The sequence below is a fragment of the Dermacentor variabilis genome, chromosome 7 (assembly GCF_050947875.1).
Source record: "Dermacentor variabilis isolate Ectoservices chromosome 7, ASM5094787v1, whole genome shotgun sequence".
In the NCBI taxonomy this organism is placed as follows: domain Eukaryota; kingdom Metazoa; phylum Arthropoda; class Arachnida; order Ixodida; family Ixodidae; genus Dermacentor; species Dermacentor variabilis.
The window spans coordinates 7,767,801-7,782,169 of record NC_134574.1 but is presented as its reverse complement, the minus strand read 5'-3'; the positions used below and the strand labels follow the sequence as shown (position 1 = coordinate 7,782,169).

Sequence of the window (14,369 nt, the reverse complement as noted above, 5' to 3'; positions counted from 1 at the left end):
GGGTTTCCGTACAGTGATAAAAGGAAGGAAAATACATTAAAAGAAAGAAAAAAAGGAAAAAAAAAGTAACATAACATGTGATTTGAACTCGTGATCCTTCAATGTTGCCCGGAAAGGTAGCTCAGTCGGTTGGTTCGTCAAGCCAACGGTTACTTTCAAGCGCCAAAGCTCCTGCTCCGAGCCTCATACTACCAGGTAGTCGTCAATAAACCTGAAGCACTTGATCGTACTTCCTCTCGTCCTTCATCTGGGTTGCGCTGCCCACCCATAGGAACATGATCAATCACCAACTAGCCCAGCTTGCCGTCTTAATTGAAAGACACTACTACGTTCTTATCAGTATCAGAATTCCGCACAGGAACGCGATGGTAAGCATCAATATCTTGCTCAGTTATTGGCACGCCGAGCACTTCCCCGACCTTCTGCAGAATGTTTCCAAGGTTCTCATTCTGCAAGCAAGGAACACCTTTCACCTCAATGTTCCTATTTCTCGAATATTTATTTATTTATTTATTTATTTGTACATACTGCAGCCCCATAGGAGGGCTATTGCAGGAGTGGGTAAAAACAGTGTTGAAGAAAAATAAAGTAAAATCAACAATGACTCTTACAACATCGTTACAATCGTTTACAAAATCTTACAAATGGTTTTCATCGATTCATAAAAAGCAACGACACAGCAACACGCACACATAAAGTATAAACTAAACCTGATTTAAGTAGTTACCTATACTGGTTTTCATAGACAGCACTTTCGAATTCGCTTATCGGGAGTGAACAAAGGCAGCCAGGCAAGGAATTCCATCCTTCTATTGTGCGGGGAAAGAAGCTGTACTTGAAGGTATTTGTACGGGCATAGAGAGGGTTAAGATTAAGCTCGTGGAAATTACGCGTGCAAGAAGGCTTGGTGAAAGATATGCAAGCTCTGTTTGAAGTGTGGTATGACTTGTTAATTGTGTTGTGCAAAAATTTTAATGATTCCACATCATGACGCACTGAAAGTAATGTTAGATTCAGTGTAGGGAGGGCAGACGAGGGTGAAAAATAGCGGTCATACCGATGTAAAATGAAACGGACGGCTTTTTTCTGCACTGCTTCTAGTTTGATTATGTTGTTTTGGTTATGTAGTGACCAGACTGTTGCGGCATAATCGATAATGGGGCGAACAAGAGTTTTATACATTAAAAGTTTTGTTGCCTTCGGAGCCTTTTGCATAGTACGACGTAGGTATCCAAGCTGTTTTAGGGCCTTTGAACATGTTCGGTCAATGTGTGTAGTCCATGAGAGATTGAGAGTAAATGTTACGCCAAGGTATCTGTATTGTCGAATTCTGGTTAAAGGTGACCCATTCAAGGAATATGTCGCAATTACAGGTGCTGCTCTTTTCGTGAAGGACAAAACAACCGTTTTTTTTAAATTCATGTTCATTTTCCATTTTTCACACCAAGCACTGAAAGAGACAAAGGAATCGTTTAATCGCTGAAAACTATTCGGAGAATCAATCACGTCGTATAAGACGCAATCGTCAGCATAAAGACGAATATTAGAGGAAACATGTTTTGGGAGGTCATTGACATAAATTAAAAACAATAGGGGACCCAGGACGGATCCTTGAGGAACCCCGGAGCCTACTTCAAGTATGGATGACCTTGCAGAACTAAAATCGACGTATTGGGACCGGTTAGAAAGGAAACTAGCGATCCAATTGACCAGATGGGAATTTTTTAGTATTGCATTTAATTTTTGCAAGAGGTGAGAATGAAGTAATGAATCGAAAGCTTTAGAAAAATCAATGAAGATAGCATCAATCTGTTTACCGAGATCCAACTGATAAGCGATGTCATGGGTGAAGTCTGTTAACTGCGTGATAGTACTGAAACCACGTCTAAAGCCGTGCTGAACATTAGTTAGAATGGTGTTGGACTCCAGAAAATCTATTATGTGTTTGTAAATAATATGTTCCAGCATTTTGCACGATTGGGAAGTTAAAGAAATTGGTCTGTAATTCGTTATGTCTGTCTTCCTGCCTGTTTTATACAAGGGTATTACTCTTGCAAGTTTCCACGATGAAGGAACGATTCCTGTATCTAGAGACTTTTTGAATATAATTTCAAGATAGCGTGATGTCCATTGTGAATAGCGAAGTAAAAAGGAATTAGGAATACCGTCGGAGCCACTAGACTTTTTTGTGTCTAAATTTAAAATCAAATTAAGAACGCCATTAACATCAACGGAAATGTCGGAAATAGAAAAATCTGAATCATTATCGAAAGCAGGGCAGACATGAGAATCATTTGCGTACACCGAATGGAAATATTCATTGAATGCATTGGAGATATGTGCAGGATCATTTATAGTTTCATCATTGATAGTCAATGAAGATGAAGATTCAGTAGTAGGCATGACAACGCCAGAACTTCCGAGGATTATTTCTTAGTAATCCTGGCAGCTCGATATGAAAGAAAAAATCTTTGGCCGTATTCATTTTCAAATTTAGTTCCTCTTTGGCAGAGGTGAATCTAGCAATTGCATCAGGGTCATTACGGCGTTTTGAGCGTCTCAGTCTTCTAACGCGGCGTGATAACTGCAAGATTTCTCTAGTCATCCAAGGGAGGGTACGATTTTTTTTCTTAATTTTTAACGGAACAAAGCGTCGAATACACAGATTTATAATGTTTTCAAATTGGCGAACTAATGTATTCATGTCACAATCTTTACTAAGTGTGCAAAACGATTCAAAACGTTCTGATAAGACATCAAGAATAGACGTGTCGTCAGAGCGATTAAAGTCGAAAAAAGTTTGAATTTCGGCACGCGGTTTACAAACTGTGCAGTTTAGCGATATAAACACTGCCCTGTGATCTGAAATTCCGTCTGTAATTTCACAGTCAGACAGCTTATAAACAAGGTCTGAACTAATGAACACTAGGTCAAGAAGTGTGTTTTGTCTTGTGGCGCCAGTGACTACTTGTGTAAGCCCAAAAGATAAAGAAAAGTTAATTAGTTCGCTACCTAAACAACTGTGATGCGATAGTGAGGGCCAGTGAATATCTGGTGTGTTAAAGTCTCCCATTAGAATTAAGCTAGATGCATGAAAACTGTGCGTGTTGATGTAATCAGCGAGAAGAAAAATGTTATCAGGTGAGGAGGCAGGTGGATGGTAGAAAACAGAGACTATGATTGTTTTTTTGCCTAAGTATAATTTACACCAAACAGACTCAAGATCTGCTGGAGGACAGATAACTGAAAACTTTAAATCCGATTTAAAGAAAAGGGCGACACCGCCTCCCCTGCCAGTTTTGCGGTCTGATCGGACAGCTACATAGCCGGGTGGAGGGATTTCAGAGTCATATACGTGATCGTGAAGCCATGTTTCAGTGACACCAATGAAATGAGGGGAATAGGAGGCTACCAAGGAACGGGAACTTATTTACTAGACTTCTTGCATTCAAATTCAAGAAAGTAAGCTTGTAAGAGTCGTGAATTTGTCAAGGTGAAGATGACGTGGCCGGGAGAGTGTTCTCAGAAAGGCTCGAATTATTCACTACGGTGTTTACAGCGAGACCTGAATCGTCAACTAGGGCATTAGCTGCATCATTCCACCTGTAGCGGACACCGTTTATAAAAACACGGTCATAACGCAACCTCACCACAGAACCATGGTCACGAAAAGAAGAAGTTGCTGCCCATAGCTTTTTGTGAATGGTACGTACATTAGCCGAGTAATCTTCAGTTAAGTAAAATTTTGTTCCTTTCAGCTTTGAGACAATTTTCATTATTTCTACTTTGTTCCGAAAGTCTAGTACTCGTAATATAACTGGGCGCGATCTACCTTCACGTTTGGTGCCAATTCTGTGACAACGTTCGATGGGCGGGCATTCAATTTGAAGTTTCTCTGTGAAAAATTGGTGTACATTAGACAAAAGCATATCTGTGTTTTCAGCATTGTGTTCACCAAGTCCATGCAAAATTATATTGTTGCGTCTCGAGCGATTTTCAAGGTCATCATTCTTTTTAATTAGTTCCGAAACAGCCTGAGATAAAGAGCGTACGTCAGAACCAGAATGGTCAAGTGAGACGCTAGGATCAGCGCTAGTTTTTTCGAGAGCGGCCACACGGGATTCCAGAGCGTCAAAACGCTTGTTAACAGTTTGCTGAAAAACCTTGATGTCAGCGATGTCTCGAGCGATCGTTTTTTGCCCAGCCAATAGTTCTGTCAGCATTCCAGAAATATTGTTCAAGTCATTATCAGGTTCAGCAGATGAACACGAAGTTTCGTCTGAATTACCAGTGTTACGAATAGTCTTTCTCGTGGGACCGGGATTTAATTCTATATCACCGCTAAGGACAAGTCGATTTGCGCAGAACAGTGCATGCATAAAACAAGACAAAAAGCTCTGTGGGTAAGAGAGCAGCAGCAAACAACGATCATCTGATCTCAAACAATGAGCGTTTTTAAAGTAACGTACCTGCACGAAAAACAAGACGCGATTAAGCATCCTGTTGGTGCTGCTGCAGTCTTGCCCACTGACGAGGAAAGCCGGGTCCAGGACTTTTAAGCGTTGTGTCGATGACGTCATTGACAAACAGCATGCTCCTATGGGGCCGTCCGATGACGTCAAATGTAAGTTGGAACCATATGGCGCGACGATAGGACCACATCGCACCTGCTGAAGCTGTCACACGGGGAGGTGACAGGGCAGTTCGGAGGTAGACCATCATACGTGGGCACAGGCTGTAGCTTCAAATGCAGCGCAGGGTCAACGGACGCATCCACTTCGAAGCACCTCGAGGAAAGGCCAGCATTGAAGATTCCGGGTGAACAGCAAAGAAACTGCACGAAAAACAAGACGCGATTAAGCATCCTGTTGGTGCTGCTGCAGTCTTGCCCACTGACGAGGAAAGCCGGGTCCAGGACTTTTAAGCGTTGTGTCGATGACGTCATTGACAAACAGCATGCTCCTATTGGGCCGTCCGATGACGTCAAATGTAAGTTGGAACCATATGGCGCGACGATAGGACCACTATCGCACCTGCTGAAGCTGTCACACGGGGAGGTGACAGGGCAGTTCGGAGGTAGACCATCATACGTGGGCACAGGCTGTAGCTTCAAATGCAGCGCAGGGTCAACGGACGCATCCACTTCGAAGCATATTGATCCTGTGTCACTATCTTTAGTGAGTTCTGACACACTTGCTTTCTCAGCTTCTCAACTTCTTGCAGAAGAGGCCCTTGTGCTGCTTTTAGGTCGGCATTTTCCTTTCTAAGTGCTTCACATTCTACTTTCAGAGATTCATACTGTTCACAAGTGAATTCTACACTTTGCCTGAGCTCTCGAAGTTCCTTACGGAACTCACGTTTGAGATCCGAAATTTCCCGTTTAAGTTCGTCATTCCCCATTTTGAGCAACAGCAGAAACACACTGCAAACACGCAAAAGTGACAGCACCTCAGACAAAAGTTGGCAGCAGGGCAGCAGAGTAGTAAAGCAGACTATAAGCAATACAAAAAAATGATTTCAAACCTGCAGAATAGATAAAACGTAAGTGTTGGTTCCTGCTGCTGCCTCTGCTGCCAAATGACGGTGAAAAGCCAGCAATACTCCTTCTAAAGGGCTTGCAGTGCAACCGACGTGACGTAGATCCACGTGGCTCCCGCAATCAGTCATAGGCAGTCCAGGCAGCCAGCGATGCAGCCGCTGGGTGCAGTTGCACTCAAGGTTACGACGCAACCGCCCACCATCTTCTTGAAGCTTGTTTAGCATCTGCAGAAATCTGCAGAATAGATGAAACGTAAGTGTCGGCTCCTGCTGCTGCCTCTGCTGCCAAAATGAAGACTGAAGGAAGACAAACGTTTCGCACGCCCCTGACCACCGTCCGCTTTGCTATCACTGCGGAGAAGCTGGGCACATCTACCGCCGATGCCCATACCGGGAGATGGAACTCCGAGGGTTCGCCGTTAACACGCCGCGACCACAGATTGGCGAGCGACCTCGCGATATCGCCGACTACCTTGCCGCCACTCAGTGGAGCCCTCGACGACCGTCCTGTTCGCCGTGCCCAGGCCGCAACCTGTCGCTGCAGTGCCGACCATACACCAGCCCAGCCCGGGGCTGCTCTGCGAGCCCATATCCGGAAAACTAAAAGCAGCAAGCGATGGAGGTGTGGTTGCTGATCATCGAACTGACGAAGATCCTCCGCCGCCGACAAGACGACGAAGAGACCATCTCGACGACACAATAGCGACACGCCGCTGTCCCAACGAAGTCAGGAAACGGAGACTACGCCGACGAAAAACGACCTGACGGCGCCACATACCAGCCACAAGTCAACGCGACACAGCCGTGATCCGACGCCAAGACCTAACTGTAACGCAAGACAAAAAACCACCGACCTCAACGTGCTTCTCGACGGCCACGCAGTAACCGCCTTAGTGGACACAAGGGCCGATTACTCCGTAATGAGTGGACACATCGCCGCCCAGTTCAGGAAAGTCAAGACTGCATGGGAAGGCCCTCAAATTTGGACCACTGGAGGACACCTCATCATGCCGACTGGAATCTGCACGGCAAGAATAACCATTCATGACCGGACTTGCCCTGCCACCTTCATCATCCTCCATCAGTGTTCACAAGACGTCATTCTCGGTATGGACTTCCTGAACCAACACGACGCAATCATCGACCTGAAGTCGAAGTCGATAAAGCTGTCGGAAGATCGAGCGATACCACCGGAGAGCTCTTGTAGTCACCACGCCTTGAGTGTGCTCGATGATCAAGTGAGCATCCCGCCACGCTCCAGCATTATTATTTCCGTCGGCACCGAAACAACCGCTGACGTAGAAGGCGTCATCGAGGGCGACAAACATCCACTGCTCGACCGTGAAATTTGCGTCGCAAGAGGGATCGCTCGACTCCACGGAGGGAAAGCGGGAGTTATGCTAACCAACTTCAGCCAAGAGTTCAAGCACATCAACAAGGGCACGGCAATCGGGTACATCGAGAAAATTGTGGAAACCAGCAATGCCTTTGTCCTCTCGGATTTTGCCGCATCTACCCCGATGAGCATAGTACCCGAACCAGACTTCGACGTCAATCCGTCTTCCTATGAGTAAGCAGCAACAGATCAGAAGTCCTCTCCGGCGATACAAAGACTGCTTTTCAACGTCATCGAGGATTCGACAAGCTTCAGTTGCAAAGCATCGCATAATAACCGAAGAGTGCGCTCGACCACTTCGCCAGAGCCCTTACCGAGTTTCGACGCAAGAACGTGAAGCTATTAGGCAACAAGTCGATGAAATGCTGCGCGACGACATCATCCGTCCAGCCGACAACATCATCCAGCCGTCGAAAAGCCCGTGGGCATCTCCTGCAGTCCTGGTGAAAAAAAAGGACGGAACCCTATGCTTCTGCGTCGATTATCGTCGACTGAACAAGATCACGAAGAAGGACATATACCCCCTTCCATGGATAGACGACGCATTGGATCGGCTCTGCAATGCTAAATACTTCTCGTCGATGGACCTCAAGTCTTGCTACTGGCAAATAGAAGTCGACGAGAGAGATCGCGAAAAGACCCCCTTCATCATGCCAGACGGCCTCTACGAGTTCGAGGTCATGCCATTCGGACTGTGCTTGGCACCTGCACCATTTCAACACGTCATGGACATGGTGTCAGCAGGATTGAAGTGGCAGACGTGTCTTGTTTACTTGGATGACGTCGTTGTCTTCGCCGGAAATTTCGACGATCACCTTCAGCGGCTTGCAACAGTATTAGAGGCCATCAAGTCATCAGGGCTCACTCTGAAGCCGGAAAAGTGCTGCTTCCCTTCCGATGAGCTTCTGTTCCTAGGCCACGTCATCAGCAAATCTGGAGTACGCCCAGACCCGCAGAAGACAGCTGCCATCACAAAGTTCCCGCAGCCAATCGACAAGAAGGCAGTGCGCAGATTCCTTGGCATGTGTGCCTACTATAGGCGCTTTGTCAAGGACTCTTCATGAATCGCGGAGCCGCTAACACATCTAACCAAATGTGATGTTGAGTTCAAGTGGGAAACGCCGCAGGCCGAAGCATTTCAAGAACTCAAACGACGCATGCAGTCTGCGCCGGTACTTGCACACTTCGATGAGGACACCGATACCGAAATCCACACTGACGCCAGTAGCCTAGGCCTTGGTGCCGTCCAAGTCCAGAGGAAAGACGGACTTGAACGGGTGATATCTTATGCTAGCCGGTCGCTGTCAAAAGCGGAAGGCAATTATTCTACGACTGAAAAGGAATGCCTTGCCATCATTTGGGATACAGCAAAATTCCGCCCTTACCTCTATGGCAGGCCATTCAAAGTCGTCAGCGATCATCACGCATTGTGTTGGCTAGCCAACTTAAAGGACCCTTCAGGACGGCTGGCGCAGTGGAGCCTCAGACTGCAATAATATGACGTCACGGTAATATACAAGTCCGGAAGTAAACACTCTAACGCCGACTGCCTACACGCACCCCCATCGATCCTCCATGGCAAGGAGACGAACACGACGACGCCTTCCTTGAAATAGTAAGCGCAGAGACTTCACTAAACAGCAACGAACAGACCCGGAGCTAAAAGGTGTCGTCAAGTATTTGGAAGGGAACACCGACGTTGTCCCTAGAGCATTTAAGCGCGGGTTGTCTTCGTTCTCGCTACAAAACAACCTGCTCGTGAAGAACTTCTCACCAGTCCGCGCCAGCTACCTTCTTGTTGTACCGTCACGCTGCATCCAGAAGTACTGCACGCCCTACACAACGATCCAACCGCTGGGCACCTCGGAATCTCCCGGACGCTGTAGAGGACACAGGAAAGGTATTACTGGCCACGTCTTACCGCCGACGTCGCCCGTTACGTCAAGACATGCCGAGACTGTCAGCGACGCAAGACACCACCGACAAGGCCAGCAGGATTAATACAGCCGATCGAACCTCCTCCCCGACCATTCCAGCAGACTGGGATGGATTTGTTGGGGCCGTTTCCGATGTCAACATCCGGGAATAAGTGGATCGTCGTGGCAACGGACTATCTCACCCGCTTCGCTGAAACTAAAGCTTTACCAAAGGGCAGTGCAGCCGAAGTGGCGAAATTTTTTGTCGAGAACATCTTGCTGCGACATGGTGCCCCAGAAGTCTTCATCACCAACAGAGGAACGGTGTTTACAGCAGAGCTCACCCAAGCCATTCTGCAATACAGCCAGACAAGCCACAGGATGACAACTGCCTACCATCCGCAGACGAATGGTCTCACGGAGCGCCTGAACAAAACCCTCGCCGACGTGCTAGCAATATACGTCGACGTCGAGCACAAGACGTGGGACGCGGTCCAACCATATGTAACCTTCGCTTACAACACGGCGGTGCAAGAAACAACACAGATCACGCCGTTTAAGCTGGTTTACGGCAGAAACCCGACGATGACGCTCGACGCCATGCTGCCGCACGTCACTGAAGAAGAGAATCTTGACGTCGCTACCTATCTCCAGTGCACCGAAGAAGCCCGACAGCTCGCCCGCCTACGGATCAAGAACCAGCAGCGTACTGACAGCCGACGCTACAACCTCCGACGACGTTTCGTCGAGTACCAGCCTGGCGACCATGTTTGGGTTCGGACCCCGATACGCTGACGAGGACTGAGTGAGAAACTATTGCGATGCTATTTCGGACCCTACAAGGTCAGTCGACGTATTGGTGCACTGGACTACGAGGTCGTGCCAAACGGCTTTTCGCATTGACAGCGGCGCCAAGCACGATCTGAAGTGGTCCATGTGGTGCGTCTTAAACCGTTTTATGGACGCTGATGAACTTCCTTATTTTGTTGTTCTCTTTGCTACGGGTGTTTTTCTTTATTTCGTTTGCAGCATCGGGTCGATGCTTTTTAAGAGGGGGTATTGCCACGTACGTGTACTTGTTTCTTTTTATTGGGCGACACGTTTTACCGCCTAGCAAATGTTATCGCACAGCGTAGGACGCGCCTGCATGTATAGGAAGTTTCTGGAATGTTATCGATGCTTCCATCCGCTGTCTGTGACCGACCCTTGTGTAATCTGATCGCATGTGTGCGTGACACAAATAATGTAGAACTTTGTGGAAGGCACGCGGGTCCCAGTGATTACTCTGGAACATTCGATGACGGATGTATACAAGCCAACACGCTTGACCCGCAGATCAGATTTTCATCGATCGCCGACTGTGTTCACCGCTGTCGCCATTCTTTGAGTGTAGCCTGTTCTTGAGGGCACAAGTTCGCCCAATAATACGCTAGTTTCGTCTTTGCCAGTTGGGCTGAATTTCTTCACCGTCACTACCACGTGACAAAATATATAAATTGTAAGGCGGTTTAATTAACAAGCCAGAACATTAGATGATACAAAGGCAGGTCTGTTGATCAAGCGTTGGGTACCGCGCACAAGCTCCGTTCTCGAGCGAGACGCTGACAATGCGCCTGAAGCATACGCTTGTCTTCTTCGCTACAACTTCCCCCCGGAGAAGGGGGCGCCATCCTGGCGACTCAAGGGGAGGAGAGGACGACCGGTTCGTAATACGGTTTGTGTCCCTGCATGTGCACCGTCTCACTTCCACGGCGCCTTAAGCAAGCAGACAGTGTGAGATGCCCGACAAGGTAATTGACAGGAGACGTCTGTTGCACAGCACAGTAGGAACCGTGGTACTTAGGAGTTTAATAGAGGAAAGACTGGGGGTGGTGGAAGGTATCCAGAGCCAGACTAAAGAGCCCAGCTGATATGGGCTAATGGGTGAGTCATCATCGCGATAGAACTTTTGCTGCCATTGGTCTTCAGTCATGAAAGGGCGGGCTATCTGGCAGCATTCCTCAGCATATCTGGAAGCTTCAGACAGTGGCATGCACTCCGATGGGTCAGGTCGGTAGGGGAGAATCGTGTCCAAAGTGTAGGAAGGTTCACGGCCATATACGAGGAAGAATGGGGTAAAGCCTGTCGCAGTCTGTGAGGCGGTGTTGTATGCGTTGGTCACATATGGTAAAACGAGGTCCCAGTTGGTGTGGTCAGACGCAAGGTACATGGATAGCATACCGCCCAAGAAGAAGAAACTTTATTAAAAAGAATGATCAGGCAGTTTTTGTTGTGGTGGCCTCAGGTGGCAGCTCGAAGTCGTTGGACTCGGGCAGCATCTTTGGCTTGACGGACGGCCCAGAGCTGGTCTTCCAACTCCGAACTTTTGAAAGCAGCCTCCCAGCAGCGGCAATGCCAATGGAGAAGGTCCCCGGCGGCCCCCGCAGCTGGGAGGCATTGGGAAGATGTGAGCTCGAGGCTTCCTGTACTCTGGTAACAGCCGCGGTTATGGACGCGTCGGGAACGGAGGTGATTTCAGTACCGTTGTTGCCCGCACATTCCTAGAGCATGTGTCGCAGCAGTGCTCCCTGTCCGCACACTTTGCACGCATTAGTCGGGTATAAATCCGGGTAGCAGTGATGTAAGACGGCGGGGCTAGGGTAGGTGTGCGTTTGGAGCAAACATAATTTTACGGCCTCGTTCCTGTTTAATTTATCGTGCAGTAGTGGGAATGTGTGTCTCTCAAATCTGTAGTGATGGGCGAGGTCCCTGAACGTGGTCAGGCGATCGCCCCAGGCCCATTGTGATTCTTGTTGTTGCATTTCTGCCGTATCTCCCAGCGTGGTGCATCGGGTGCATATTCTTGGGAAGCGGCGGGATGACCAGCATGACGGTACTGCATGACGGTACTGCATGACGGTACGGCATTTAGGAAGGAGAGCGTTAACTACCTCGGAAAGGAAGACACGTCCTCTGTCACTGAGAAATTCCCGGGACGCACCATGGCAAAGTATGAAGTGTTGCAAGAGGAAGGACGCAACGTCGCGGGCTGTGGCGGTTGGGAAGGCAGCTGTTTCTGCATAACACATAAGGTGGTCTTCGGCAACAACAATCCAGCGATTCCCAGCAGGTGTGAAGGGTAGAGGGCTGTAGAGATCGATGCCGATGTGTTCTAATGGTCTAGAGAGGCATGGGATTGGCTGCAAGGGGCCACAAGGACGGCAAGCAGGAGACTTGCGGTGTTAGCACTCTGAACATGAGTGGATGTACTTCTGCAGAAAACTACATCCCACGCTAATAAAAGCACAAGCAGAGCCTGGTGTACATTTTGAAGAGGCCAGCGTGGGCGCATTGTGGGTTTGCATGGAAAACGGAGCACATATATGCGCGGAGGTCGCGAGGGACGACGAACAACCGCTTGTGACCATTTGAAGCATAGTTGCGGTGATAGAGCAGTCCATCCCGTACCGTAAAGTGAGAAGCTTGATGGAGGAGAGCACGGGAAGGGCAAGTCGCCGGGGAGTTAGGCAGTTCAAAAGAGCCGCAAAGCGTGGACCTGTGGGAATCTTCGCAGCCATATTGATGAGCGCTGGTGACAAAAACACCGAGTCAATGACAGAAAGGCAAGTCGTGTTACTTGACATAAGGGAGAGAGAGCGGGTGTCCACGTCGGCGTGTTTGCGGCCAGACAAATAGACAATGCGCATGTCGAAGTTCTGTAACCGGAGGGCCCAGCGGGCGAGGCGGTTTAATGGGTCTTTTAATGTCGACAGCCAACATAGGGCGTGATGGTCGGTAACGACATCAAAGGGACAACTGTGCAGGTATGGATGAACTTTTCCAAGGGCCAAAATGATAGCTATGTGCTCCTTTTCAGTTACTGAGTAATTAGATTCAGACTTGGTTAGTGTCCTGCTGGCACAGGCTACCATGTATTTGCCGTAGCCACTTTTACGCTGAGCAAGGAGAGCACCAAGTCCTATGCCGCTGGCATTTGTGTTAACTTCTGTGGGAGCCATGAGGTCGAAATGGCGCAGTACAGGCGGCAATGTGAGCAAACGGCGCAATGTTAGAATCGTGTCGTCACAAGCTGGGGACCAGGTAGAAAGGCCGGTGTCGCCTCGCAGAAGTTGGGTTAATGGACCAATGATAGAAGCTAAATTCCTGACAGAATGACGAAAGTATGAGCAGAGCCTGATGAAGCTTCGAAGTTTTAAGAGGGTTGCTGGTTTGTGGAAATCGGTGACTGCACGAATCATCGGGTAAAATGCCATCTTTGGAAACCACATGTCCAAGTATCGTTAGTTGCTTGGCTCCAAAGCAACATTTCTCCATATTGAGTTAGAGGCCTGTGTTAAGCACTGCAAGGCCTGCTCATGATGGCATAGATGAGAGGCAAAGTCAGAAAAGACGACGACCACATCACCAAGGTAACATAAGCAAGTCTTCCATTTTAGATCCCAGAGGAGATTGTCCATCATACGTTCAAAAGTAGCGGGAGTATTGCAAGGACCAAATGGTATAACTTTAAATTCATACAGGCTGTCTGGTGTTACAAAAGCTGTCTTTGGGTGATCAGCTGGTGCCATGGGCACTTGCCAATAACCGAAATGTAAGTTGAGTGAGGAAAAGTACTCCACGCCGTGCAAAGAATCGAAGGCATCGTCAATGCGCAGCAAAGAATATATGTCTCTGCGCGTTATCCTGTTAACACAGCAATAATCCACGCAAAGCCGGATGGACCATCCTTTTTCTTCACAAGGACTACAGGGGACGCCGAGGTACTGTTAGAAGGTTGAACAACTCCCCGCTGCAGCAGATCACTGACTTGGTCTTCAATAGCACCATGCTCTGTGGGTGATACGTGATAAGGTCACTGACGCAGCAGAGCATGGGTGCTTGTATCGATGTCGTGATACACCGTAGATGTGCAGCCCAAAGTCGCTTGTTGACAATAGAACATAGAGAAGCACTTGCGAGGCAGGTTGAGAAGCTGGGAACTTTGTGCGGGGCTTAGGTTGGTATCCATAGACCTGTCGAAAATGTTCGGCGGAGACAGGGGACAAGCAGGGCAACAAGCCAATGTACTGATCTCGGAGCAGGAGCCGTCAAGAGGGGCATCGCAGGTGGTCGTAGAGTCGAAGCACTCAAGACATCCAAGGCACTCACCGCGACGTGAAGTGAGGGGCGAGGCAAATTGTTGCAGACAAGCATATGAGTGAAGCTCCCGTTGACAGAGAGGACAGCGAAGGGAAAAGAACGTTGTCGATGAAGAAAAATATGTGACAGTGTAAGAAGAGCAGTGGTATCTGTCCCACCATTGGAGCAGGCAGTTGCAATCACAGATGATTGCGGAGGTGTTGTAGTGTTGTCAGCAACGAGCAGCTTGGTGCCAGAATCATCAGCATCATTAAGTTGAGCGTCGGGAAGTGGCTAAAATTCAACTTTGGTACGAGAACAGTCAATGACGGCCTTGTGATCAGAAAGGAAGTCCCACCCCAAGATGATGTCGTATGAGCATGAAGACAGAACAACAAATC

General features: G+C 48.3%; 2 protein-coding genes across 3 annotated transcripts in view; both read right to left on the bottom strand.

The window, feature by feature from the left end:
* The window catches only part of LOC142587300 (enolase-phosphatase E1-like), a 236,306-nt gene that overhangs the window by 107,401 nt on the left and 114,536 nt on the right, over nt 1-14,369 (bottom strand). The window lies entirely within an intron of this gene.
* On the bottom strand, nt 3,489-4,261 carry LOC142587980 (uncharacterized). The gene has a single exon (XM_075699389.1). The coding sequence runs from the start codon at nt 4,221-4,223 to the stop codon at nt 3,489-3,491; it is 735 nt and encodes a 244-aa protein (XP_075555504.1). The 5' UTR covers nt 4,224-4,261.

Excerpts from the sequence above, each read along its gene's own strand:
- LOC142587980 (XM_075699389.1), bottom strand. The coding sequence starts at position 4,223 with ATGCTGACAGAACTATTGGCTGGGCAAAAAACGATCGCTCGAGACATC.